The sequence below is a fragment of the Sturnus vulgaris genome, chromosome 10 (assembly GCF_052056855.1).
Source record: "Sturnus vulgaris isolate bStuVul1 chromosome 10, bStuVul1.hap1, whole genome shotgun sequence".
Taxonomy (NCBI): Eukaryota; Metazoa; Chordata; class Aves; order Passeriformes; family Sturnidae; genus Sturnus; species Sturnus vulgaris.
Window position 1 is genome coordinate 4,291,987 of NC_142252.1, and position 25,783 is coordinate 4,317,769.

General features: G+C 49.0%; 1 protein-coding gene across 1 annotated transcript; it reads right to left on the reverse strand.

Annotated features, from left to right (window-relative positions):
* Positions 1 to 5,548: 5,548 nt before the first annotated feature.
* Positions 5,549 to 25,231, reverse strand: THAP4 (THAP domain containing 4). The gene is made up of 6 exons (XM_014870398.2): positions 25,080 to 25,231; positions 23,068 to 24,206; positions 11,510 to 11,669; positions 9,973 to 10,082; positions 8,987 to 9,090; positions 5,549 to 5,885 (listed from the first exon to the last, which is right to left on the reverse strand). Exons 1-6 carry the CDS (start codon positions 25,154 to 25,156, stop codon positions 5,766 to 5,768), a joined length of 1,710 nt encoding a protein of 569 aa, XP_014725884.1. The 5' UTR covers positions 25,157 to 25,231; the 3' UTR covers positions 5,549 to 5,765.
* Positions 25,232 to 25,783: the final 552 nt, after the last annotated feature.

Here is a 25,783-nt window from a genome sequence, read left to right on the forward strand (position 1 = left end):
TGAGGCTGCAGGAGCGATCCGTGCCGAGGAGCTGCAGCGCCCAGCGCCGGGCGCTCCCGGCTGTGCTGGAGTGGCTGAGTCACCGTGGCATTCCCGCAGTCCCACTGCCACAGCCCCACGCGGGACAGGGCGCTCGCACCTCTGGCCAGATGTCAGGATGCGATTTCTGAGGTTGTTAGAAACGTCTCTGCCCCAATTAAAGTGCGGACCAGACCATACGGCAGTGACAATGGTATGGGTTTTATTTGAGAGTAAATATGGGGGGTGGAGAGAGAGAAATAGGAAATAGGTGGGGGGGACAGCAAGAGAGTGACAGGGACAGAGTAAGAACAACATCACCACTCCGTGCATCCCAACAATGTTCATTGATCCTCTCCAGCTGGTGTTCTTGTTGGATCAGCATTACACTTAAGAGTCATGAAAATCTAGTTATTAGATTAAAAGTATAAATAAATAATATAAGTAATAATTCTCTATTGAACAGTTTAGCTCTAAGAAACCTTGTAGCAGCTGGATCCTCCTCAATTCTAGCAGGTAGCTAGAAGTGCTGCTGAATGCTCTGTACTTTCTAATAAGATTTAATAAACAACCAAACCTGAACACAAGAAAATCCATTTCCATCATGTATTTGTTAATCCTGGCTCTGAGTGAAGGCAGAAAAGACTATAACAAACCACTAATTAAGTGGTGCAAAACTCCCACCATTGTTACAGTGAAAGTCCCCTCAAAAAGGATACAATCTGATGGGTTAATAAACACTCAGGCCAGGCAGGAAAATCCAGGCACCTCCCTGGGGGGCAGAGGGGGAATTTGCCATTGTCTCTTACAGCAGACTGGGTTTGTTGCATCCCGTGCAGTCCTGTGGTGCAAGGCTTCAGAAATGACTCTGGGAGCACCTTGGGGGTCTTTGATGGATTAAGGCACCCCCTCAGCTGCCTCTCAGTCAATGTCCCATGGATGTGGCATTCCCAGGACCGGGGGTTCCAGAGGCAGTTTGTGTAGGGGAGGATGAGTTCACTGCCCTGAGCAGAGGTTACAACACACCCAAACTTCCTACCCCCACCTCACCTTGGGGGGGAAATCTGTGCAAATCTTCTCCCAGCAAATGGGTCTGGGGGCTATGGCCTCCCCCACACCGAAGCAAGCCAGAGATGATTCTCAGCACAGCTGCTGGGGTTGGCTCACATTCTTTTCCTTGTTTACTTGCTGGTTTCAGGTGATTGAAGAATGGCTTTTCCCTTTATCTAATCTCAGCAGTTTGATTTTCAGTCCAAAGTCCCAGTCAAGCATCTTCAGGGAGGCTTTTTGGTTGTAGCTTCTTTATACAGTTTTTGTTACAGTGAGCAAAACTTTATATCAATGTTTGAGGCACAAAAACCATTTCAGTCTCTGGCAGCAGATGTGATGAGCAGGGGCTGCTTGGAGGATGGATGGTGCCAGAAAGGAGCAGCAGCTTGGTGGAGACCCTGGTGTGTGACAAGCTTGTCAAATGTGATGAAAAATCCCCTCCCTAACTGTCAAGTATCCTTTATATTACAAAAGTGTATAAATTTTATGTATATATACTATATATATATTAATTAAACACTGTGATGTAAAGAAGCAGTGGAGTTTTACTGAAGACTTTGGTATAGTTTGTGCTGAAGTAAAACAAACAAAAGGACAGTCTGGCCCTGGAGAGAAGGACGTTGCTTTTGTGAGGCTTAGAGCAGCCCCCGAGGGATGAAGAACAGCTTTATCCCTGGGATGACCAATGTACCACAGCATCCCAGGCTCTGAGACCCTGCCAGCCTTGTCTGGTGTCCCACGTCAGTCACTACAGCCAGAGGGGCTCAAGGACACCTGGATCGATCGACAGGCAGAAATAGAGCGGCTTTGCCAAATTTGACTGTGATTGGAGATCTGTTAGTGTGGGTCTCAGTGCTCAGTCAAGTTCTGTTTTACCTGAGTGCTTGATGGACATAAGAACCTCATAAAAAACCACACCTGAGTGCCCTAATTTGGCTGGGACATCTCATGGCCATGAATAAATATTTACACTTGTAATTCTATGCTTTTGCATTCCCAACCTGGCACCTTGCTTGGCATGGGCCACATGTGAATTTTTATTGAGGAACCTCATCTCCCACCACAGGCAATAAATCCTTTTGGATGGTGCTTCCCACCTCCCTTGATTGCTCCGTGCCCTCAATGAACTGGCTCCTCCGGTGGATTTGCAGCTGCTTCACTTGCATTTGCCACAACATTTCGTTAACAAAGCCAGGTTTTCCTTGGGAAATGTGCTCAGCAGCCAAGGCAGTGGATGCTGCAGCACTGATTTGGCTGCTGTGGCTCAGCAGCAGCAACACTCTGGGGAGCCCAGGCAACTGCAGCTCTGAGTGAGCTGAGGGTCCTGCAGCTCCAGGCACAGCCATCCCCACGGCTCTTGCTGGAGAAAAGAGTTCTGTCCAGAGAAGGAAACCGAGATGTGAAGGGTCTGGAACACAAGACTTATAAGGAAGGGTTGAGGGAGCTGGGAAAGGGGCTCAGCCTGGAGGAAAGGAGGCAGAGGGGGAACCTTCTGCTCTACACAACTCCCTGACAGGAGGGGACAGGCAGGGGGGTCAGGCTCGGCTCCCAGGGAACAAAGGGTAGGACAAGAGGAAATGGCCTCAAGCTGCCCCAGGGGAAGTTTAAGCTGGATATTAGGGAAAAATTCTTCACTGAAAGGCTTGTCAAGCATTTGAATGGGCTGCTCAGGGCAGTGGTGGAGTCACCATCCCTGGGAGTGTTCAAAAAAATGTGTGGAAGTAGCACTAGAGGACATGGTTTAGTGGAGAACACAGAGGAAGTTTGATGCTCTGGTTCAGGGAAACCAGTGGAACTCATGCCATGGATGGTCCGTGCTAGCTCACCTGCTTGGGCTGAGGGAGGTGAACACACCGCTGTGGTTTCATTTTCACCCTGCTTGTTGGTTTAGTGCCTCTCCCAGCACCTGAGCCCAGCACAGCATGAAGGGGGCACAGAGCTTTATCTAAATTGATGGTTGGACTTGGTCTTAGAGGGTTTTTCCAACTTTGATGATTCCATTACTTGATTCTATGATTTTTCTGATGGTAAAACATTGTGGGGCAGTGCTGGGAGACAGATGGGAAGAGAAATGCTGCTGGGATCTCAAACACAGCCATGTCCTTCAGGTTTGGGATGAAGCTCTGTGTCCCCTTCATGCTGTGCTGGGAGAGGCACTAAACCAACAAGCAGGGTGAAAATGAAACCCCAGTGGTGTGCTCACCTCCCTCAGCCCAGGCAGGTGAGTTAGCACGGACCATCCATGGCATGAGTTCCACTGGTTTCCCTGAACCAGAGCAAACAGCTGGGCCACTTTGCTGGGAGAACAGATGCTGCTAATAAGGCAGTAAATAAATCCATGTGCAACGCTTTGCAGTTGGGTTGTAATTACCTCTGCACTGCCAAAAGAGCCGACGCCAGAGCTGCACATTAATGACACATTAATGGGAGCGCTCATCCGCTCTCGGCTGGCTGGCTCCCCAGAGACCCGGGCTTTTATTTCATTTTTGCACATGCCAAAACCACCAGGGTCCGGTGGGAATCGCCTGGAGCCAGCACTGGGGTGGTTCCCACTGCTCCTCTTAAAAGCCCAGCTAAAAACCAGCAAGGCTGAGAGCAATTCCCAGCAAGTTAACATCCATTTGCAACAGCAGGAGGATGGAAGTGGGAGACAGAGGACTGGCTGCTCTCTGGGGGCTATGCCTGCACACACACCCACCCCGTGCCCCAGGTCACATTCAGCCAGAGTGATGCTTGTGATCCAGGATGGTTTTTCCTGCCAAAGTGCAGCAAACCTCCTGCCAGTACTGCAGATCTTCCTCTGGGATCAGCCTCACTCCGAGTCTCTCTCAACCATGACCCCTCTCTGGCCAGAGCTCGATCCTCCCAGAAGCCACCGTGGTGCTGCCCTGGCACTGCTCTGGGTGCTGCAGCATCCTGTGTTCCTTGCTGCAGAGCATGGGCCATGCTCCTCTCCTCAGGGGGGAAGGCATTCCAATGCCCTGGCAAGGGAGGACACGTACCTGGTCTGCCAGGTGATCTCTCCTGCCTCTTTCCCATATGTCCCAAAGACATCATTTGGATCCCTGTCTCTGAGCAGCTCCCATGAAGAAGGCCTCCTTCCACGGGATCTGTTACAGCCTGGAGCCTCCAACAGGAGGGTGCTGCTCAGGGGGAGTGCTGGGAAGTACCAAAGAGCCACCTCCTCCTTGCCAGGGTTTTCCCACTCACACCTCCATGAGATTTCCATGTCTCCAGGGCAGAAGGCACCATGAGGCTGTGGCTGCCTTGAGAAGCCTCATCCCATGCTCATTTTCCCTGGCTGGGGCAGACACAGCCCCCAACACTCTTGGCACCAATGTTTGGGGGCCATTCCTGGGAAACAAGGTCTGCCAAGGCAGCAGGGAGGGGTGGGCAGCAGCTCAGCCCCATGCCAGGAGTTCTGCAGCCACCTGGGTCATGGCAGGGGGTAGAGCAGAGTGGCAGTGAGGACCTGGCACCCTTTGGGAAGCACAGCCACCACACAGCTCCTGGTGATGCCCCAGAATGGGGAAGGGCTCTGGGCTCCTTCAGAGGAGACCCCCTGAATAGGTTTGTCCTGGTTGGGGTCACTTCTCCCACAGGCAGTGCCCTTCAGCTCGTGGCTGTGCCAGGGCTGCCTCCTCCAGCCCAGAGAGCCTCCCCAGGACCACAGAGCTGCTGTGGGACAAGGAGAGGAGGGTCTGCCCCCATCTCCATCTGTCTCTATCCCTCAGGAAGGGCAGACATTGCTCCCTTAGAAACCTGCTGAGAGATCCAGGCTCTCTCTTTCCTCTTCTCTTTCTGGGCTGCATCCCCACAGGAATAAGGAAAGCAGCACAGAAGGCTGCTTTGGACTGATCAGGAATGGCCCCTCTTCCATTTTCAACATCCTCATTATTCCCTCTCCACCAGTTCTTCAGCCTTATCCCACCCTCTCCCCAAGTTCCTGCCGATGCATCCTTCCCTCTCCCACAGCTCCCACTCCCCCAGTCGTGCAATAATGAGCAAACAGGCAGAAGAAACCAGGCAAGGCCCTTCTCAGCATCCTGGTTTTCATTTCAGAGGGGTCATGGAGGCACTGTTAGCAGTTTCTCTTGCTTGTTGGCTCACAGCTGTCCCCCAAACTCTTGTGATATTCTGCACTGATGTCTGGCCCCAATCTCCCACTTCAGCAACTCCCTTCAAACCACTGGACAGCATGGTTGGCATCAGGGCCTGTGACAGTTTCCTATGTCCCAGAGCAAGATGCAGCTCCCTCTTGATATTTAAGCCAAGCTTCATTGGACAGGCTCTGGAGTTCTCAGAGTCTTTCCCTGCATTGCAAATCCATTCCAGAACCCCAAAGTTATCCAGTTTGTCTGGGATGTTGGATTTCCAACCCAACACCTACAAATGAACAGGCAGCACAAAGTCCATCTGTGAGCACTGCCAAGCAGCAGGCAGCACACACCACCCTGCAGTCACACTGAAGACACAGCCATAAAAATAAAAGCTTTTTATTTATTTTTTTTTTTATATACCATTACAGAAACATCTGAGTAACATTCTCAACAGGACAGGCAGCTCTGGGGCCCAGGGATGAGCGCAGGCAGCTGGCTCCAGGGTCTGCCATGCCATGCTCCTGAGCTGCTGCTGCTGCTCTTGGTGCATGATGTCCTGCTCCTTGCCCTTGGCGAGGAGACCTGGCACACCTGGGGTCAGGGTGTCACCTTCTTGTAGGTAATGTGGAAGTGCTGAGTCATGGGCTGCGTAGTGGTTGCCATTGAGACAGTTTGTTCGAGTTTCCCGTCGGAATTGAGCCTGAATTTTCTGGTAATCTAAACCAGGGGGAGGAAAAGAAATGAGGAAATCGAGCAATGAGTGTCCACAAGCTGAATCCCTTACCTGTGCTTTCTTCCCTTTGCCATCCACATGCCTGCTGTCAATGCACCACCAAGGAAGGATATCCTCACTACAGCAGGCAAATAAACAAGCAATTTTCTCTCCTAAAGAAAGCTGCCCTCTCCACAATACCAGCTCCAAGCCCATTATCCATGGAACAAGGCAGGTTCACAGAATCACAGAATTAGCTAAGTTGGAAAAGACCTTTGAGACCATCAAGTCCAGCCTATGACCTAATACGATCTAATTAACTAAACCATGGCACTGAGTGCCACATCCAGCCTTTTCTTAAACACCCCCCACCTCCACCACCTCCCTGGGCAGCCCATTCCAGTGCCTAATCATGCTTTCTGTAAAGAACTTTTTCCTAATGTCCAGCCTAAACTTCCCCTGGTGCAGGTTAGGACTGTGTCCTCTTGTCCTGTCACTGGTTGCCTGGGAGAAGAGAACAACCCTTACCTGGCTACACTCTCCTTTCAGGGAGTTGCAGAGTGTGATGATGTCTCCTCTGAGTCTCCTTTTCTCCAGGCTAAACACCCCCAGCTCCCTCAGCTGTGCCTCATAGGGTTTGTGTTCCAAGCCCCTCACCAGCCTTGTTGCCCTTCTCTGGATGTGTCTGAGCATCTCAACGTCCTTCCTAAACTGAGGGGACAGAACTGACACAGCACTCAAGGTGTGGCCTCACCAGTGCCAAGCAGAGGGGAAGAATCACTGCCCTGGTCCTGCTGGCCACACTATTCCTGATCCAGGCCAGGGGCCATTGGCCTTTTTGGCCACCAGGACACACTGCTGGCTCGTGCTCAGCTGCTGCTGACCAATCCCCCCAGGTCCCTTTCCACCTGGGCACTGTCCTCCAGTCACTCTGTCCCCACCTGTAGTGCTGCAGGGGGTTGTTGTGCCCAAAGTGCAGGACCAGGCACATGGACTGATTAGCCTCATGTTGTTGGACTCAGCCCATCTGGCCAGCCTGACTGGGTCCCTCTGCAGAGCCTGGCCACCGAGGTCAGGCTGACAGGCCTGGAGTTCCCCAGAGCATCTTTATGGTCCTTGTTGTGGATGGGGTCACATTGGCACCCCCAGTTCTCTGGAAACTCCCTGGTGAGCCAGGACTGATGGTAAATGATGGAGAGCATCTTGGAGAGCTCCCTCATCCCCCTAGGATGGATCCCATCTGTCCCAGAGACACCTGAGAGTATGTGAGTGGAACTGCTTCCTCCTGGATTACAGGGGGACTATTCTGTTCCCTGTCCTTATCCATCCACTCTGGAGGCCAGTTTCCCCGAGGATGACCTGTCTTTCTGTAGAAAACTGAGGCAAAGAAGGTGTTAAGTACCTCTGCCTTTTCCTCATCTTCAGTTACTATATTCCCCCTGCATCCAATAAAGAATGGAGGTCCTTGCCCCTCCTCATCCATGAGTACATACAGAGGGAACCTTGCCATCAAATGTTGTTAAGCTGTGCTTTCACAAATGTGTATTAAATCTGCATTGATAACACCTTTAAAGGTGATTCTTCCAGCAACTTAAACTGCTCATGACAAAGCCTGGTGCAGGAAATGGGCATTCCTGCCTCAGTGACAGCTCAGCTGAGCCTCAGCCACCCTGAATCACTTTTCACCAGGAATGCAACAATATGGTGAAGTTTTCTCAAAATGAGCAACTACAGCAGCAGCACACATGTCCTTCTCACAAACCTGTGGCCTCTTTGTTTCCACAGACAATTTAAGCTGTTCTTGGTGAAGGAGAAAAGGCTCTGGGACTCAGTTTCCTGACAACCTCTCTCATTGCACACCCTCCCTCACCAGCAAGGGCCTCCCAGATACTCACTAGGACCAGTCCCTGGGCCTGAGCTTCCCACAGGTGCCAGATGAGCATGGACCTCCAGCCTGAGCTTCCTTCTTCCAGCCAAAGCCAGCCTTGGAGCCCTCAACTAGGAAGACATCTGCTGGCTTTCTGTGCTTCTCCCTCTCCTCCTGCCAGTCTATCTCCCCACAGTTCAGGCAGTGACTCAAAGAGGACAGTCCCTTTTATTTAAATGTTTGCAATTAAGAGTTCTGCTTCCCTGCTGACATCCACGGTATCTAATGGCTTTACTTCTGCTATAGGAATGAGGCAATACAGCTGTTCCTGAGAAAGGGGAAACCCAACAACTGAAAACATGCATCCAAAGGCAGGGGAGTTGGGACTTTCCAAACTTAGGATACTCTCTGTGTAGGCAAATAAAATGTTTGTCTACATCTGCACAAACTTGTGCTCTCTGTTGTCTAAGGGTCAGTTTTATAGCACACAAAAAACAGGCTGTGAGAGCTTATTCAGCCTTGCTGTCTCTCAGCTGCTGCTCAGCCATGACAGCTTCAGATGTGGCAGTGTCACTTCCAGAGATGACCTCAATACGCCACACTGACTCCAACAGTGCCACTGTACTCACATCTGACTGTGCCCCTACCAGCTGTATCAACAAACCCCCACTACACACCCAAAAAATGTCTAACCCTCAAAAGCAGCCAACCAAATGAGGAGCTGACAGCAAGTGCCAGCCCTGCAGCCACAGATGGGAAAAGAGCCCAGATCAAGGTTTGAATGCTGTGAAAAGAGAGCAAGATCTGCAGATATTCCTGAAATATCCTCATGAGACACAATGCCAACCATACCTTAAATGTGCATCCTCATTCATACTGCAATCAATCCAGAAAACCAGCATTAATAACTAATCCCATTGCCATAAAAGAGTATTCAGCCAAGACTTTCCTATTTTCTTCCCCAAGGATCTGCTACTGGCCATTCTGGAGACAGGATTCTGGGTTAGCTGGTCTGATCCAGCCTATCAGTTTTTATCATAATGATCCCTCTGGGTCTCATAATGTACAAAATCTCTTCTGAAGGCTCTTACAGAAATAATAAGCCAGGATGCCAGTGCAGTAGTTCCAAGAACTCCTGATGGCATTCTGTAATTAAAGCATGCTAAATAGCATATCCTCTCAGCTAGACTCCTCCTGGGGCAAGCAATGCCATGGGAATGGCTCACCCTGTGCACTCACCTGCTCTACATGGGGCTTCTTGGCAAAGGAGATCCTGGCTATGGAGTGAGAAGCTATAGACAGCTCTTGTCCATTCACCTCCCCTTCCTCCACCTCCACCAGACCTAGAGAAAAGCAAGGGCATACATATTATTAGGCTACAAAGGTTATTTAAGCATGTCACTATTATTATTTTGGCCTTTCAGTACTAAAAGGGTGCTTATACAAAAGAGGAAGAGGGGCTTTTTACACATTCAGATAAAGACAGGACAAGCAAAAAGTTTTTAATCTGGAAGAGGAGAAATTTAGGTTAGATATTAGGAAGAAATTCTTCCCTGTGAGGGTGGTGAGGCCCTGGCACAGGATGCCCAGAGAAGCTGTGGCTGCTCCATCCCTGGAAATATTCAAAGTCAGGTTGGACAGAGCTTGGAATAACCTGTCTAGTGGAAGGTGTCCCTGCCCATGGCAGGGAGGTGGAACAAGATGGGCTTTAAGGTTCCTTCCAACCCAAACCATTCCATGCTCTATTAGGCAACTTAAGAGACCAGCACTCCCTGTGAAGAATGGTTTTATTTGCCTTAGCAGTACTGAGAACTGCAGAACCACACAACCTCAGACATGGAACACAAAAATCCAGCCAGGCTTATTCACACCATGTGGGATGAGTATCACAACACAACTGGCACTCTTCCCTTCAGCACCTGTCATTGTTGCTGCAAATTTAAGCATCAACTGGGGTTTAAGACTTTCACTTATAATAACTGAGATGTGGTTCTCTCCTTCAGTCCTCATAAGGTAAGAAGTACCAAGGTGTTACATCCACACACTGGGAGGTTTTCCCAGTTTAGGAACCACTGTGTGTCCAGCACCAAAGAGCAGCGATTATGACAGGGAGAATTACTTAAATAAAACACTGAGAGGTGTAAGAACTTTCTGAAAAAAGTGATGCAATGGCCCAGCAGGGTAAGGAGCTCTTCTTTTGCCCAGTGTGGGTATCAGGGGTGTACCTGTGTTCTGGGCACTGATGAAGGCCACCTTGTTAGTGTCAGGTTTGAGGCGGATGAATCCACATTCCCGGTGCATGGGCTTCCTGGTATCTGGGTGGAAGGCGTTGAACCTGAGGGGAAACCAGAGAACAAAAGCTGATGTGTTTTACACTCAAAAGACATTGTTTTGGCCTGGTTTCCTCTTATTTAACCATGTGAGTGCCTGCAGTACTCTTTGAAGAGTAAAAATTGACAACACTTCACATTAGAGAGATGTAAATCTGGAAAAATATGGTTACTTTACAGAGGCACAGCTATTTCTTAGAGCTGGAGTTAAGTCTTCAAGCTTTAGATTTTCCACAGCCCCAGGGTCTTTCCAAGAATTAGCTCAGAAACCCCTCAGGAACTCAGATGTTTCACAGATGCTGAAGCCACACGTGTCTCAAAAACTTCCTTTTCTCCAATAAATATCTGGTATTACTGTATCATCTCTATTTAGCTTTTACACCTGGCTAAGTTGTTTTTTTCTGTATATTCGTTGTTGCAGGAAGCAACAGAGCAGACATATTTCTCCCATCACCCCCTAAAAAAATGATAAAAAGTTCAGCTCAGACTGTAATTTATTCTTCAGGAGGACTCAAGAATTGTAGGTTTGGTCACCCAGGAGTGATTATACCAAAGGAGAAACAAACTTAAATCAGGCAGCTTTCACTGCTTGGAGCATTTAAGGGATACAGGGACTGTCTTTTAAGAGCCACTGCTCCAGGAGCCAGGAAAGGTGTCTGTCCTCCAAGACTGGTGCCTATTTTCCTGGTGCTTCCTACAGCTCAACAGTTCACAGCTATGTAACTCCTTGGTACAAAGAAAAGGAGAGGGAAAAAAAAGTGACTCAAATAAGCAACTGTTCACAAGCTGAGGAGGGAGGTGCAGTCAGAGTGAGGCTGTCAGAGCTTTATTTCTTTTGGAAATTGGACTAAAGCAGTCACAGGCTGTGCTGGCAGCTCCATTACCCTGTGTACCTGGAGTGTATCTCCCACGCAGCACTTCCATCTTGTAGTTCTTCTTTTCTTGGTTTTCAAAGCAACACACTTTCCAACTCACCCCTCCCAAAGGAATACTGGAGCAGTACTGAGCAATAGCCAACTTGTTACTTCCTTCTCTCTGGATTTCTTTTGATTTCTCCTAGAATAATCACTTGCAGCCAAAGCAAGTAGTGAAGTTACCTGCCTCCTATCCTATATGGTTTGATAGGCACTAATTTTTCTCAGATTTTCACAGTGGTGAAGACTGAGTTTAAAATGGACAAACCTGATAGCCATGCCACAGCTCCTTCATTTCTTCTAATTGGGAATTTCACAAAGAATGCCAATTAATCACAAATTTTCAAGGAAAATGAAAGTCAGATCATGCAGTCACATACCACATCATTATCTCATTTGGTAGGTGAGAATTTGTGCACTTTGCCAGTGGAAAAGAAACCCAACTAGCAAATGATCCTGGAGCTGTGCCTGCTCCAGTCCAGCAGCTGCTGCCAACACAGACGGACCCCTGGACTTACGAGAAGTTGAGCATGGGCTGCCCCACGTGAGAGATGTGCACTTCCTCCAGGTACTGGAAGGGCTTCATTGTAGGGAAGGTGACGTCTCCTGGTGGGTCTGAGAGCCAGGTGCCCAGCATCCAGGACAGGGGTTCCATCACAGGGTTCAGCTGGGGAGTCTCTGTGGAGCAGAAGAAAGAAAGAAAACTCAGGAATCTGTGCTCTGCAGGTTGCTGTGAGCTGCCTCCAGCTGGCTGGAGGGGAACACAAAACACCTCAGAAATGGTTCAACATTTTCTTCAGAGCAGTGCCAGCTCCAAGGTGGGAGATGGGGAACAATGAACAGTCATGGAAAGTGGGTCTGTTTCCAAACAAGCTCTTAGTCATACACACAGCACTCTTGCAGGTGGTCCATTTCTGTAGTTTCTCTCTGTAGCTGGATCTGAAAGAAAAGCCCTCTCCCATCTACATGCAGGGAAGAAGATGACTGAAACTTCAGCATAAAGAATAATCATTAAATGATAATGAAACCTCTAATGCTCTGGGCTAATCCTTCTCAAGCACTGAGTACATACTATTCCTGTTTGCTTCAGAGGCCAAGGAAATGAGAGCTCATTTTAAAAGAAAACCAGGCTGTGTACACATTCAAGATCAAAGTTTGGCCATAATATTTTCTTAAGAGGTTAACAATGGTCTGAACTTGTACAAAGAGACAAGCAAGGATCATTCAGAAGTGTTCTACTAAGGCTCTGGACTAAGACAAACATTTTAAAAAGACTTGGGTGCCTATAAGGTAAAGAGCAAATGGAAGAGAAAGATATTTCCCTTTGTCACTGCAGTTATGAAAAAGCAACCAAAGTCTGTTTCACAAAGTTACAACTTCTTTAACAAATCATTTTACAGAACCACAGAATAAGCTGAGCTGGAAGGAACCCACAAGGATCATCAAGCCCAATTCCTGGCCCTGTGCAGGACCATCCCAAAGAGTCACACCATGTGCCTGAGAGCTTTGTCCAAATGCTTCCTGAGCTCAGGTGCTGTAAGAGAGTTTTGATAAACAGTTTTGCATTTTACTTTCAGAAGTTGAAAAAAACACATCAGGAAAATGGAGACACACAATTTAGAGCCACATGAAGAGCAGAGCAGATCCATTACTAAGGTGTAAGTAGGGAAAACAAAATATTACCAATGGGATGTTGGGAAAGATGGATTCCCACACAAATAGGGTGTCTGCTACTCTCAGCAGTCTGTTATGCAGACAAATGTGACTGAAGTAAGCTCAAAGCACCTCCTCCTCCTCCCCCTCATGGGATAAATATTTCATACTGGCAAGGTGGGTGTTCCAGGGGGGTGTTTTCTACACCTATTGAGATCAAGAATACAAGAACAAGCTGCCTGTCTGTCTGGTCTAAAAGGCACAGACTCAACTGCAGAGAGAAATCACAACTTAAAGGAGTAAGGCTGTGACCAGAATTTGTTTGACCAGTCTGAGTTTCACTGTGCTCTTTACAAAATGTCAGGCTAAAAGACTGAGCAAGGAGGAAGGAGAGTCCACACCTGAAATGCCAAAGGAGAAGGAAGAGCAGCTTTTCTGGGTAAGAGACCACTTGTGGTCATTCTCCCACAAACAGCAGGGTTTAAAAGCCAGCCCGTGTCAGCAAAGTGCTGCTACTTGTTTTGCTTTATCCTAAAGTATTTTGCAAGGGAAGGAACATGAGGAAACATGAGAGCTCACTAGGAAATGGATGATAAAGAACCAGAGCCAGGTTCTGTAGAACATCCTGTCACACTGTGCAGTCCCCAGCAGCTTGTCCAGGACATGGAAAGGGGCTCCCACAATCCATACAGCAGTGTCAGTGCACTGGACAGTATTTCCTTGTACTCACCCTTCCAATTCCATGAGGACAGCACACAGATCTGTGGGTAAGGAGTGTACTACTCCTCCCTCCAGCTGATGTTTGCCTTTCACTCTCTGCTGCATTTCTTTCCAAGCTTTTTGCAGGCTCATTTCCCCCATGGAAGTGAAAAATCAAAGCTTTAGAAAAGCTGCAGGAGCCTGCAGCCTGGGCTGCTGCTGCCCTCTCCTGGGTCAGCATCCCTGGAGCAGGACAGTTTCTGTCACTACAGTGCTTTCACAGGACACTTCCTTTTCTTCAGCTTGCATTTCAGGAAAAACATCAAAACAACAGATGAAAGGAATGGTTTTAGCCATTCCCACTCTTTAGACCTGATTATAAACCAAGAGATCATTTCCAGCAGCCCCAGCTTGACTCCACTGCCTTCCTGTGCAGCATCCAGCCTGGCTGGAGGTGCCTGACTTGGTGAGCTGGTCTCACTTCCAAAGAGCTGGAATTCCAGCCAGCTGAAAAGTGAAGATGGAGCTCTACATCCTGAAGTCTCTGGCACCTGGTTAAACAACATGGCCAAGTGATCATTATTACTTTTCTAAACTACCTAGATGGCAGCAAAGTTGAAGAGTTCTTTAGTTCTTGTGTGGCTTGGAAAAGCTGAAAACAGCAGAAGGGAATAAGGACCAGGGGCTCAGTGAAGTGCAGGTAAATACAGACATCCTGATCTCATCCCATGCAGTGCCTTTCTTACCTTCAGTGTTGCTCTCTGACTGGTGGAATAAAGACTTTTTTCCCTCCTGGCTGGAAGGCTGGGCTGGGAGAGTGGAAAAGCAATAAGGGAGGCAAACAGGAGAGAGTCTGATTGAATCCATCAGAAAAAAAGCAGCAATTTGAAAAGCAATTTACTTTTTTATGCCATGGTTGGGGCAGGTAAATGCAATACTATTGTAGCAACAATTGCTGAGCTGCTTTGTTTCAAATTTCAGGTTTATAGATACAGTCACTGTCAAGAGAAACCCCTCTGACACTGATGAAGGAGCCTGTACATCCCTTTTTAAAGGCCTAAACTTCTGGTACACCATTTCTACAAAAAACACACTAACGTGGCTTAAAAGGTAAGTGCATGATGGTATCAAGAATACAAACAACATCTGAGAATTTGCAGCACAAGAGACCCTGGTCACCCTTCTGCATGCCTAAAGCTTCACTTTACAAAAGTGAACTAAAACTTCACTCCAACAGGGTCCTCTTAATGCTGCTTCTCTTGCATTCATATGCACAGTTCCTCTTTTACCTACTAACAGGGAACTCTCTCTGTATCCTCTTTCTTAACAAGGACATTCCTGGATCTTCTCCTCCACTTTCTGGAAGCCATTAAGGATCCAGCATCCCCAAGACCCCATTCCTCTGCAACTTGGTGTAGTGGAAGATGTCACTGCCCATGGCAGGGGGGTGGAACAAGATGAGCTTTAGGGTCCCTTCAACCCAAACCATCTTGTGGTTCTACAAAATTTCACTGAAATCAGCCATAACCCTCATGAATTGTAACAGTTTGGAAGACAAAACCACACACCGTAAGCAACCTGATACCTTGATCTCTTTCCTTCAGGAAGCCACTCAGGCCACTGAGCACACAGGTCAGTTCCATTTCACCACCTGACCCAGCTCCCTCCCTTCAAACTCACACACAGCCTGCTCTCACATCTTTTCTACTCCTGGAGAGTTTTCAAGTCAAATCCCACCCTGCATTGTAACATTGGAACTGGCTGCCCAGGCTTTGCAACAGCAGATCCTGAGTCCTCCCTGCCTTGAGACAAAGCAGACAGAGCAGCTGGACAGCCCCTCGGGCCATGTCTACACTGCTGGTGTGGCTCTCAAGTGAGATCCCTGGCACAGAAAGCTACATTGGCACGAATTCCTACACAGCGTTATCAGTAAAGCCACAGTGAGTGGCCAGCTGGCAGCTAACAAGGCAGCTAACCTATTTCCTTGAGCTGGGGAACACTTCCTGCAGAAAACTTGAGGAAAAAAAAACCATACAAACAACAACAACAAAAAAAGCCCCACCAAAAAACCCCAAAACAAATCCCCAAACAAAATCCCTGAGTCTTCAAAGTGTGAGGTCTGCACTGGACTGGGCAGTTCCCTGAAGTCCTTCCTTCAGCAGTTGCTCACTGGGTTTAAATTATCATCAAGGTTCTGATAATTAAGGAGTAGCCTCACTCAGCATATTCTGTCCATATTTAAGTACAGAAGGTGGTTTTATACTCTGCTGCTCTGCCCTGAGAGTTGCACCCCTTCAGGCACTTTGCTGATGCTCTCCCCAGCAAAGCAGTGAAACATTCCTGGCACTGATGTGCTCCAGCTCCATCACAGAATATCCTTGAGTTGGAAGGGACCTGTCAGGATCAGGTCCAACTCCTGGACCTGTACCAGGCACCCCAAGAATGACACCATGTGCTGGAGAGCATTGTCTGAACACTTCTTGTACTCAGGCAGGCTTGGTGCTGTGACCTCTTCCTTAGGGAGCTGTTCCAATGCCCAACCATCCTCTGGGTGGAAAATCTTTTCCTGATATCTGACCTAAACCTCCCCAAATCAGCTTCATGCCATTTCCTTGAGTCCTGTCCCTGGCCAAGTGAAGAGATCAACACCTGCCCCTCCACTTCCCTGTGAGAGGATGTTAAGAGCACAGTGAGGTCTGACCTCAGTCTCCTCCTTGAACAAACCAAGTCTCAGCCACTCCTCATAAGGCCATTCCAGACCCTTCCCCATCTTCATGGCCTCCTTTGGACACTCTCCAATACCTTAATGTCTTTTTTACACTGTGGTGACCCAACCTGCCCCCAGGCCTCGAGGTGAGGTCACCCCAGTGCAGAGCAGAGTGGCACAATTCCCTCCCTGATGCCCCCCAGGACCAGGATGTCCCTCCTGGCTGCCAGGACACTGGTGACTCATATTGCCATGGACCAGGACCCCCAGGACCCTTCCCACAGCTGGTCTCCAGCCCTAACCCTAAGCCAGCCCACACACACAGCCAGGGTTGCTCTGTCCTAGGTGCAGAATGCAGCACTTGCCCTTTTTAAACCCCACACAGCTGGTGAGTGTCTACCTCTGATTTGTCAAGGTCTCTCTGCCCTTGAGGGAGGTGACAGCTCCTCCCAGCTTGGTGATGGCTGTGAACTCACTTAGTATTCCTTTCAGTCCTGTGTCCAAGCTGTCAATGAGCACGTTGAAGAGAAGAGGGCTGAGGATGGAGACCTGTGGAACCCCACCAGTGACCAGTGCCAGCCTGGTGTCACCCCAGTCACTGTCACCTGTTGTGCCCGACCCACGAGCCAGCTCCTCACCCATAACACAATTATCAAGCTGTGGGCTGGACATTTTGTCCAGAAGGATCCTGTAAGAGACAGTATCAAAAGCTTTGCTACAGTCCATAAAGATTCCACCTGCCAGCTTTCCTGGATCAGCCAGGCAGGTTGCTCTGTCATAGAAGGAAATCAGGTTTGACAAGCAGGACTTTCCCCTCAGGAAGCTGTGCTGGCTGTGACTGATGCCTGCATTGTCCTCTAGGTGTTTTTCAATACTTCTCAGAATAATCTTTTCCATGATTTTACCAGGCACTGAATTGGCATTGACAGGTCTGATGTCTCTAGAGCTCTCCTTAAAAATCAGCACAACACTCAGCAGCTTCCAGTCAACCTCTGTGGATTCCCAAGACTGCTCAAAAATCAGTCATTAAGAGAGGCATTGTAATGACATCAGCAGCTCCTTGAGGATTCTTGGATGAATCCCATCAGGGATCCAGCTGGAGCAGCAGATCCTGCACAACTTCTAGGTCAGCTGGGAGTTGATCATTCTCACAGTGATGATCCTCCAGCTCACAGCACTGAGATCCATCATCCATTTGAAGATAGAGGCAAAGAAAGCATTAAATACATTTGCCTTGTCCCTGTCCCTGTTTGTGAGGTGACCATCCTCATCCTGGAAGGGGGAAATATTATTTCTAAACTGCTTTTTGCTATTTATACATTTCAAAAAAATATTTTTATTGTTCTCCACAGTTCTGGCAGTTTCAACTCCAATTGAGCTTTGCCTGTATGAATTTTCTCCCAACAGTGGGCAGCATCTCTATGTTCTTTTCACATCACCTGACCTTGCTTCCACTGGGCACACACCTTCCTTTTCCATCTTATTTCCAAGAGAAATCCCTGGTCAGCCAAGCCAGCCTTCTGCCTCACCTGCTTGACTCCTGACATTTAGGAATTGCTGTTCCTGTGCCCTTAGGAGATGATGCTTAAAAATGACCAGCACTGATGGACCCCAGCACCTGTGAAAACATTTCCTTGGGGCCCTTACACACTAATTGCCTGAGCAGCCTGAGGTCTGCTCTCCTCATAGTCAGAGCTGAGGTTTTTCTGGCACTTTTCCTCCTGTCACCAGAAATTTTAAACTCGATGGCTCAGTGGTCACTGTGACCAAGCTGGCTCCAGTGTTCACTTTGTTCATGACATTCTCCCTGATGACAAGCAAGAGATCAAGATCATCCTTCCCTGAGGACCTGTTCCCTGAAGTTGTCATGCAGGTGTTTTAGGAACCTTCTGGCCTGGGTTATACCAGCTGCTTGATGCTCCCAGTTAATTTCAGCCAGGTTGAAGTCCCCTGGGGCAGCTGACTCGGGAATTGTCCCTTAGTTCCTCAAGGAATAATTTGTCAGTGTCATCCTCCTGTCTGGGAGGTCCAGAGCAGACTCCCACAGTGAAATCCACATTATTTGTTTGCCCCTTGATTCTTATCCAAAGGCTCTCAACTGTGTCACTGCCAATGGTGAGCTCCAGACGCTCCAACCCTTCTATTCCATACAGTGCCACCCCTCTGCCTCTCCTGCCCTGTCTAGGATCCTGAAGATCCTGGAATTATCACAGGGAAGACTCCCACCAGGTCTCACTTATGCCAATGATGTCAGAGCTCTGTGAATGGAAGCTTTGAGCTGCTCACTGGTCCCTCACGCTGGGTGCATGAATAGAGACATTTCTGCTGGGGGACATTGTGGCCAACACGTGGTGAAGCAGATTGAGGGATCCCATCACTCAAGTTTAGGCACTCCAGCCCACTGGCCCAGGTGACCCTGGGTTTGCCCCTTTCCCAGTTACTTTAAGGCCCTGTCAACACGCCCTGCCAGCTCCTGTGCCAAAACTCTTTCTTCCCCAACAAAGATGCATCCCACAAGGTGTCAGCAGATCAGCTGTTGAACAGATCACCCCATCTCTGCTCCAAACGCTGAGAATGTGGTTATATTCACAAATGTTCATGCTATAGACTCAGTAATTAATTTCATAGCCAAGCACCAAGGTGGTAATGCTCCAGTGCCTGTAATTCTGCTTTACAAAACACAGAAAATATTTTTTAAATTATACTCTATTATGAGAAACCAGACACCCTACCTGAGCTCAGCCTGACTTTCTCTCGAGTTTTCCTTAGTTTGCTGTTTCATTGCTTCCTAGCTGCAAGCTAGGTTTTTGTTGTGAGTCATTGCCAACTCACTGCAAAATTAAATGCTTAATGCACAAACTCTATAGACTATTAGGCAAAAAAAACCTGGAAAGAACAAGATCATCCCACTGAAAATACTAAAAAAAAAACAACAGCTGTGCAAAAAGTCTTGTTTCCTCCTTTCCAACTGCCTTTGTCTCCAAGGAGGAGGTCAAAGAACCACCTTCCTCAACCAAGTCTCAAAGCTGGTGTACCTGCACACTGCTTGCTCCCATGCTGAGCACAAAAAAATTCACCTCCCACCCAAATGTTCAGGCCGTGGTGAAGTCTTTCTCAGCCTCTTTCAAGATACCTTCTGCCACAGATTCAGCCCCACTCTTAGCCTATGCACACGTATTCCTGTTCCTTATCTCACTCTTATTTTACTTTATAGCTTCCTTGTTCTTTGCAATGCCCATCCTACGGAGCAGTTTTCTACCCTGGCTGTTCCCATCCCAGACAGGGCACAAAAAAAAAAAAAAAAAAAAAAAAAAAAAAAAAAAAAAAAAAAAAAAAAAAAAAAAAATCACAAGAAGCACCTGCTGTCTCAGAATAAAAGCAGTTTTCTTCCAAAATCTAGCACCAAGTTAACATGCCAGGCTAGCAGTGCCTGCTCTGGTGGAGGCAATTTTCCTGACAGCACATTTCTGTGACACATTAGACACAGTTCATTTTCAAGCTGAACTAGACACCAACCCATTGCTGGTCCAGTCCTTCTCAGACAGGTGAAAGCACAGCACCTTCAACCATGCACAACCCCACTTCTCACTGCCAGCGAGGAATGGGATTTTGCTATTCGTTTTCTGCAACATGACTGAAATCTGTTGCCACCACGATGGGTGGCAATACCACAGACCAGGCCTCAGGACTCCACCTCAGGAGAAAATCACGAATTAAGTGCTCCGTCCCTGAAGTTCACCAACTATGCTTCATTTGCATGTAAAAAGCAGTGTAAATGACCCCATTTCTACACTGGCTTTGCACAGATACTCAAAGACAAATCCAATCCAGATTTCCCACAGATTCCTAGCACAGTTCTAACCATTTTTCACATGAACTCATTTTGCAAACTCTCCTGCCTTTAATATGACCTTGACGAAAACAGCCATGCAGCATGGAAGAGGCTCCTCATACCCCCAAGCAGCTGAATTCCAAGAGCTTTACCTCTCTGATGAACACAGAAACTCGAATCCCATGGAATCCTACCTGTGTTTGCTCCATGCCCAGCCATACTTGCAGATATTTTGCTATTTGCTCTACCTGGAGCCCCCCCTGTCCCCAGAAAGTGCTTTGCGCAGGGTGGTAAGATGGCTATGAGGGAAGTGAGCTCATTTTTGGGTAAGACACTGATCCTGCTGCCTGCTGGGAAATGTAGTTTTACAACAGGACCAAACTGGGGCAAGAGGAGGTGATGCTGTGGAAGGAGCTGCTGGGATCTCTGATGCAGCAGGGCTGTGAGACCTTCATGCAGAACAAGATGGTCAGACAGAGTAGTGCTGGTAGAACAGCCATGCCTTCCCCAGGACACATCCCTGGCTGCTTGCTGGCTTTCCCCCATTTCTCCCAGGGCATCCTGTCATCCACCAGAAGCCACATCTAACCCTGTCCTGCCTGCTACACCGTGCCAAACCCCACCAACAGCATTCCTCAGCCTTTGGACCATGGACCTCATGAAACAGAAGGAAATATTCTCCTACCAAACAAACACCTCAATTCAAAGTTTAGAGGGAAAAGGCCACGGTGGCAGCCGTGCTGTGCTGGAGACAACCTGGGGCTTCTCCCAAACCAGTCGATCTCCCTGGTAAGACAGGTTGGGAAACACCACTCAGGCACATCCTTACAGCTGGAGCTGGGAGCCACTTGCCCATCCTGAGTCACCCAGCCTCAAGCATGGCTAGCAGGCAGTGCTGTGCAGCACTCCTGCAGAAACCTGCTCTTCCCAACCTGCTGCAGCTTGGATACAGCCAGCAGAAATTTATTTGTCTCATTAGAGGAAAGTATGTGAGAACTAGCACTGAAATTAAGTTCTGCCGAGTGGGTGTGGGCCTAAAGTTCGTTTTTTGTGCTCAGGATTTTGTGGAAACAGCTGAAGATGAGGGATGCAGACAGGTAACAACCTGCACAGTCAGTCCAGTCAGGTACTTATACTCAAGGAAGTGCCTTTAGCAGAAAAAAAAAAAATATGCAGGCTCAGGTTCACAGCTAAAACCATCACCTCAACCACACATCAGATGAGTTGGGACAGCTGAGACATGGCTGCTAATAAAGACTATTATTAACCTAACGTGTTACCTGACTCTATTTTTATGAATATGAAAAGGCTTTCTTAACTCAGCTCTGTATTACAGTAAAGCTCAGTGCCTGGGCATGAACCAGACTCTGCCTGACAGCACTTCATCAGTTATTTTCACTGCCATAAACTTACTATGAGCACACAAAAAAGAGTCCAAAACAGAACAGCACCAAGATGAAGCTAAAAAAAAAAAAAAAAGAAACAGCCACCAACACACCCTTTAAAAAAGATCCCAGCCAAAGGGTTCCATATGAACTTCCTATCATGCCAAGCTACAATTGCCAAAATGGTTCATTTTCACAGGCTGATCTCCAGTTTTGATGATAAAAGATGGCAGAATGGGTAATGAATTGGTAAATTCATTAAGAAAAATTACATTTTCCCTTATAAAATAGAGCATGTAACTCATATATTAAGAATATCTTCTACAAGAACATAAAATTTTCACTTCTCAAAGACATATGTATAAAAACACTAATCTTGGGAAAAAGGAGAAAAATCACAGTGCTTAGCAGAATAAAGAAAAACATCCTTAAAGATACTCTTTCTACAATTAATATCTCAGTGAAGGTATTCCAACAAAGGCAGACACCTTTTAAAATATATATATAAATATTTCATATACATACATATATATATATATATGTATATATATATGAATGACAACTATGGAACTCTAAATACTTACACTAAATACCCTAACTCAACTTCTTCTGCTTTCCAAGGAAGGAAAGGATCAAAGCAAACATAGACATTTGCTCACAAACTGTGACCTCAATGTGCACCACAATGTTGTCATACTTGATACCTCCCACCTTGCTTATATTTCCTGCATCCTGAGTACTGAGTGCAGTGTAGGAAATCCAATATCAAAACTATTTCTTATGCCACTGAGGACAGTAACAGCTTTCCCAGATATCTGCTGCTACGACTGCAAGAACAGAAAATAAATTCATCAAGTGAGTTGCCTGCAACACTACAACCTAAATTCCCATTCCACATCTTGGAAAGGTTAGGGATATAAGAATTAACTTGTGTGCCCACTGAGCAAATTCTTCAATCTGTATCCATTGGTCTTACACAAGCTCTACTTTTCCTTCCCAGAATGTCCCTTTCTCATACCAATCTTGGCTTGCAAAGCAGGATGTGACCAAAAGTATGTATTCTATCACCATCTGTTGAAACCAGGTGGGGCAGTGATCCTTAGCTCCTGGTGGGGGATATCTTCTGTCAATGAGCCATCTGTTAAAACCAACTGGGGCAGCGTTCTTTGTCTTTTCCACAACCCATCTTTCCTCCAGGAGATTTCTCCTATTAATGGCCATTGAGTCCCAGAGCATGACTGATAAAATTCCATCATCCCATTGGGAGATGCTCCACCCAGGGGGAGGAGCCAAGCATTTCTACCTCGATAAAATCTGAGATTTGGAACATCAGAGCAGTCTTTTTCCACTGGATTCCAGAGGAAAACCAGACCATTCCTCATCATCACTGGAGCTCTGGAGGAAAACTGCACCTTCTCCAGGAGCACTGCTGCACCAGAACCACATCTGTCACTGCAGGAGGATGCAGCCACCATGGAATGGGACTGCTGCCAACACCCTGAGTGACTGATGGGGTGTCAGGTTGGATTCTGACTCTGTCAGTGCTTTGTCATTTTGTATCACCGTATTTTTATTTTAATTTTCCTAGCAAAGAACTGTTATTCCTATTCCCATATCTTTGCCTGAGAGCTCCTTAATTTCAAAATTATAATAATTGCTCTTGCCTTCCTTAGCAGACACTTGTCTTTCAAACCAAGACAACACCTTTTCCCCATCACAGCTTTACAGCATCCAGATTAAACGGCGCCTGAGAAAACAGGGAATTCCACCTCAGAGTGCAGAACCCCTGGGAATACTGACCACAGTCCTGGGATATCAGGCTGTTCAAGTAAGGGAAACTGTTGCGCTTCATCTCATCCAGCTTTTCCTTCAGCTTCCTGACTTGGCTGTCAGAGCGGCTGATCCTCTGCCTCAGAAGTTTCAGCTCCCCGTTCTTCTTCTCCACCTGCTCCCGCAAGCAGCACACCTGGCTCTTGCTCTGCCGGGAGGAGAAGCAGTACGAGTGCAGCGAGTCGATGAGCTTGCAGGCCCCCGAGGCCGACATGATCACCTCGTTGATGGACATGGGGTTGGCGTCCGTGTCCCCCTTCCGGCCCAGCACGGCCTCGGTGGCGGGCCGAGGGGTCAGGTCTGCCGGCGACGCCGACAGACCCTGCGAGGGTTTCTGAGGGGTGGCGGTGAGGGATGACGTCGGGGACACTTCCGCGACGGCCTTGTCGTGTCCCAAGAGGTGGCTGCTGCAGCTCGGTTCCACATCTCTCTTTGGCCTTTTCCTTTCTAGCTGCTCTTTGGGGAGAGCTGGCCTCTCCCTGGCGTGCTTGGAGGAAAAGCTGTATGAGTGGAGGGAGCCGATGAATTTGCAAGCACCAGAGGCAGGAGGGGTGAAGTCGTCCACTGACACGCCGCTCCTGTCTGCCCCCCAGCTCCCCGCACAGCTCCCCCTGGCACAGTCTTCCACAGGAGACCTCTCGGGCTTTTTCTGCGCACCCAAATGATCCCCTAACGTCCTTCTCCGAGGGCCATCCAGCTGGCTGTGGAGGGCCTCTTCCTCCTTGGACACTGATCCTATTTCCTCTTTCAGAGTGGCCTCCTCCATCTCTTTCGTCCCTTGTGTCACCATGAAGTCCTGGCCAGAAGACGGGGCCTTCTGTGCTACCTCACCGCCTGCTTCCCGCAGGGTCTCCCCATCCCGCACCTTCCTGGCTATTTTCCTTCGGCTCCTGACATAATCCAGCTTGGTGTGTTTCTTCTCCACCAGCTGGAAGATGGTAGGGACAGCGGTGGGCTTCAGCAACCGGTGCCGGTCTTCCAGCCGCTTGAAAAAACTGTCTTTGGTGAAATGCTCGCTGCAAAGGAAGGAATACTTGGTGGGAGTCCAGTTGTCTCTCTGAACAGCTTTCAGCCACTGAATCAAGCGCTTCGAATCCTTCAGAGGGAATCTAAAAAAGGAACAGACAAAATAAGCTATATTTTGGAAATCAGAAGGGCTGGTACCTGGAGAATTACAGAACCATAGAATTGTAGAACTGTTGAGGTTGGAAAAGACCTTCAAGACGACCAAGTCCAAGACGACGGCTAGGTTTAGGAGATTTTAGGAAAAGTTGTGTTTTGGTAAGTTACACTCATTTACGAATTAAATTACACTCATTTATGAATTATTTCACTTTGGGCTGAAATATTTGACAGTCATTCACTGCGTCAACAGTTCCACTTCACAAAAAGCACAGGACTCAAAGGTCTTGTTTCCATTTTCATCAGCAATCTATCCATTATTCCCGTCACCAGCCCCACGAGGAACAACCTATCCACAAGGAAGGGGGATGTGACCACTGCCAGTAAAGCCAGCTCAGCCGACACGCTGCCCAGCGCTGCCTCCGTGACCCGGGTGCTGCTTACGCTGGGTGTGTTTAACAACATTTAATGAGGTGCAGAAATACCTGGAGCGCAAGAAAGCCCCTGAGCAGGGGAGCCAGATTCCGTTTCCAATGGGACACCCAGACAGGGACTAAGCCCGGGACTCACCGGGGGCAGCATCCCCAGGAGGGATGAGGCGCAGGACGGGCCGCGGGGGGCACGGACCGGGGCAGGATCAGGGGGAAAGGCCGGGGAGGGCCCGGGCCCCGCGGCGAGGGGCGCTCCGCTGCCCGGCCGGGGCTGGAGGATCCGGCAGCCCCGAGCCGGTTTCCCCTGAAGGAAACAAAGGGCAGCCGCTGCCGTGGGGGCCCGGCGGGGGGAGCGGGACAGGGGATCGGGACAGGGGCGCGGGTAGCCCGTCCGTGGCACTCGCGGCGGGCCGGGCGGGCCGCCCTTACCTATGGAAGGAGACGGCGCCGCAACGCGCCTTGCCCTGCCGGTTGGAGCAGTTGGCGGCGGCGCAGCAGATCACCATCTCCGACCGCCGCCGCCGCCTTCGGCCGGCCGGGCCCGCCCCGGCCCCCGCCCCGGCCCCGGCCCCGCCGCGCCGCCGTACGGCAAGATGGCGGAGCCGGGTCACCCCGGCGCCCCTCGCCGCTGGGGAAGGGGTTTCTGTACGGCACAACATGGCGGCCGCCACATGGCCGCCGCCATTTTGGCCGAGCTGCAGCCGTACGGCTCAGGGCAGGTGGGGAAAGGGGGAGCTCGCTCACTGCGCCTCTCGCTTGCCTCGTGGGCGCAGCTGGGTGTCCCCCTCCCGACGAGGCACTCCGTCCGTGGCAGATGAGCCGTGAAAGGCGTCTCCGAGTGGGGCGGGCATGGCAGGGAGGGTTACTCTCACGGGGAACGAGGGGCGGGGCTGGGCCAGCTCCGTACAACATGATGGCGGCACCCATATATCACATTATTCCTTAGGTATACATGTCACGGGACGCGCCCGTCGGGGCTCTAGGCAAGGGGCGGCGCCCTCACACTCTGCGCCGCCCTATAGCCCCAGCCTCGGCCCCAGTGCCGGCCCGCTGCCTCCCCGCGCTGCGCTTTGCCTCTCCGTACGGCAACATGGCAGCTCCCTTGTCCGCAGGCAGCGGTCCGGCGCGCCGAG

Coding starts and splice junctions, on each gene's coding strand:
- THAP4 (XM_014870398.2), bottom strand. CDS start 25,156: ATGGTGATCTGCTGCGCCGCCGCCAACTGCTCCAACCGGCAGGGCAAG. Junction 9,091..9,972: donor CATCAGTGCCCAGAACACAG/GTACACCCCTGA, acceptor GCTTTTCTCTAG/GTCTGGTGGAGGTGGAGGAA. Junction 5,886..8,986: donor AGAAGCCCCATGTAGAGCAG/GTGAGTGCACAG, acceptor CCCCTGGTTTAG/ATTACCAGAAAATTCAGGCT.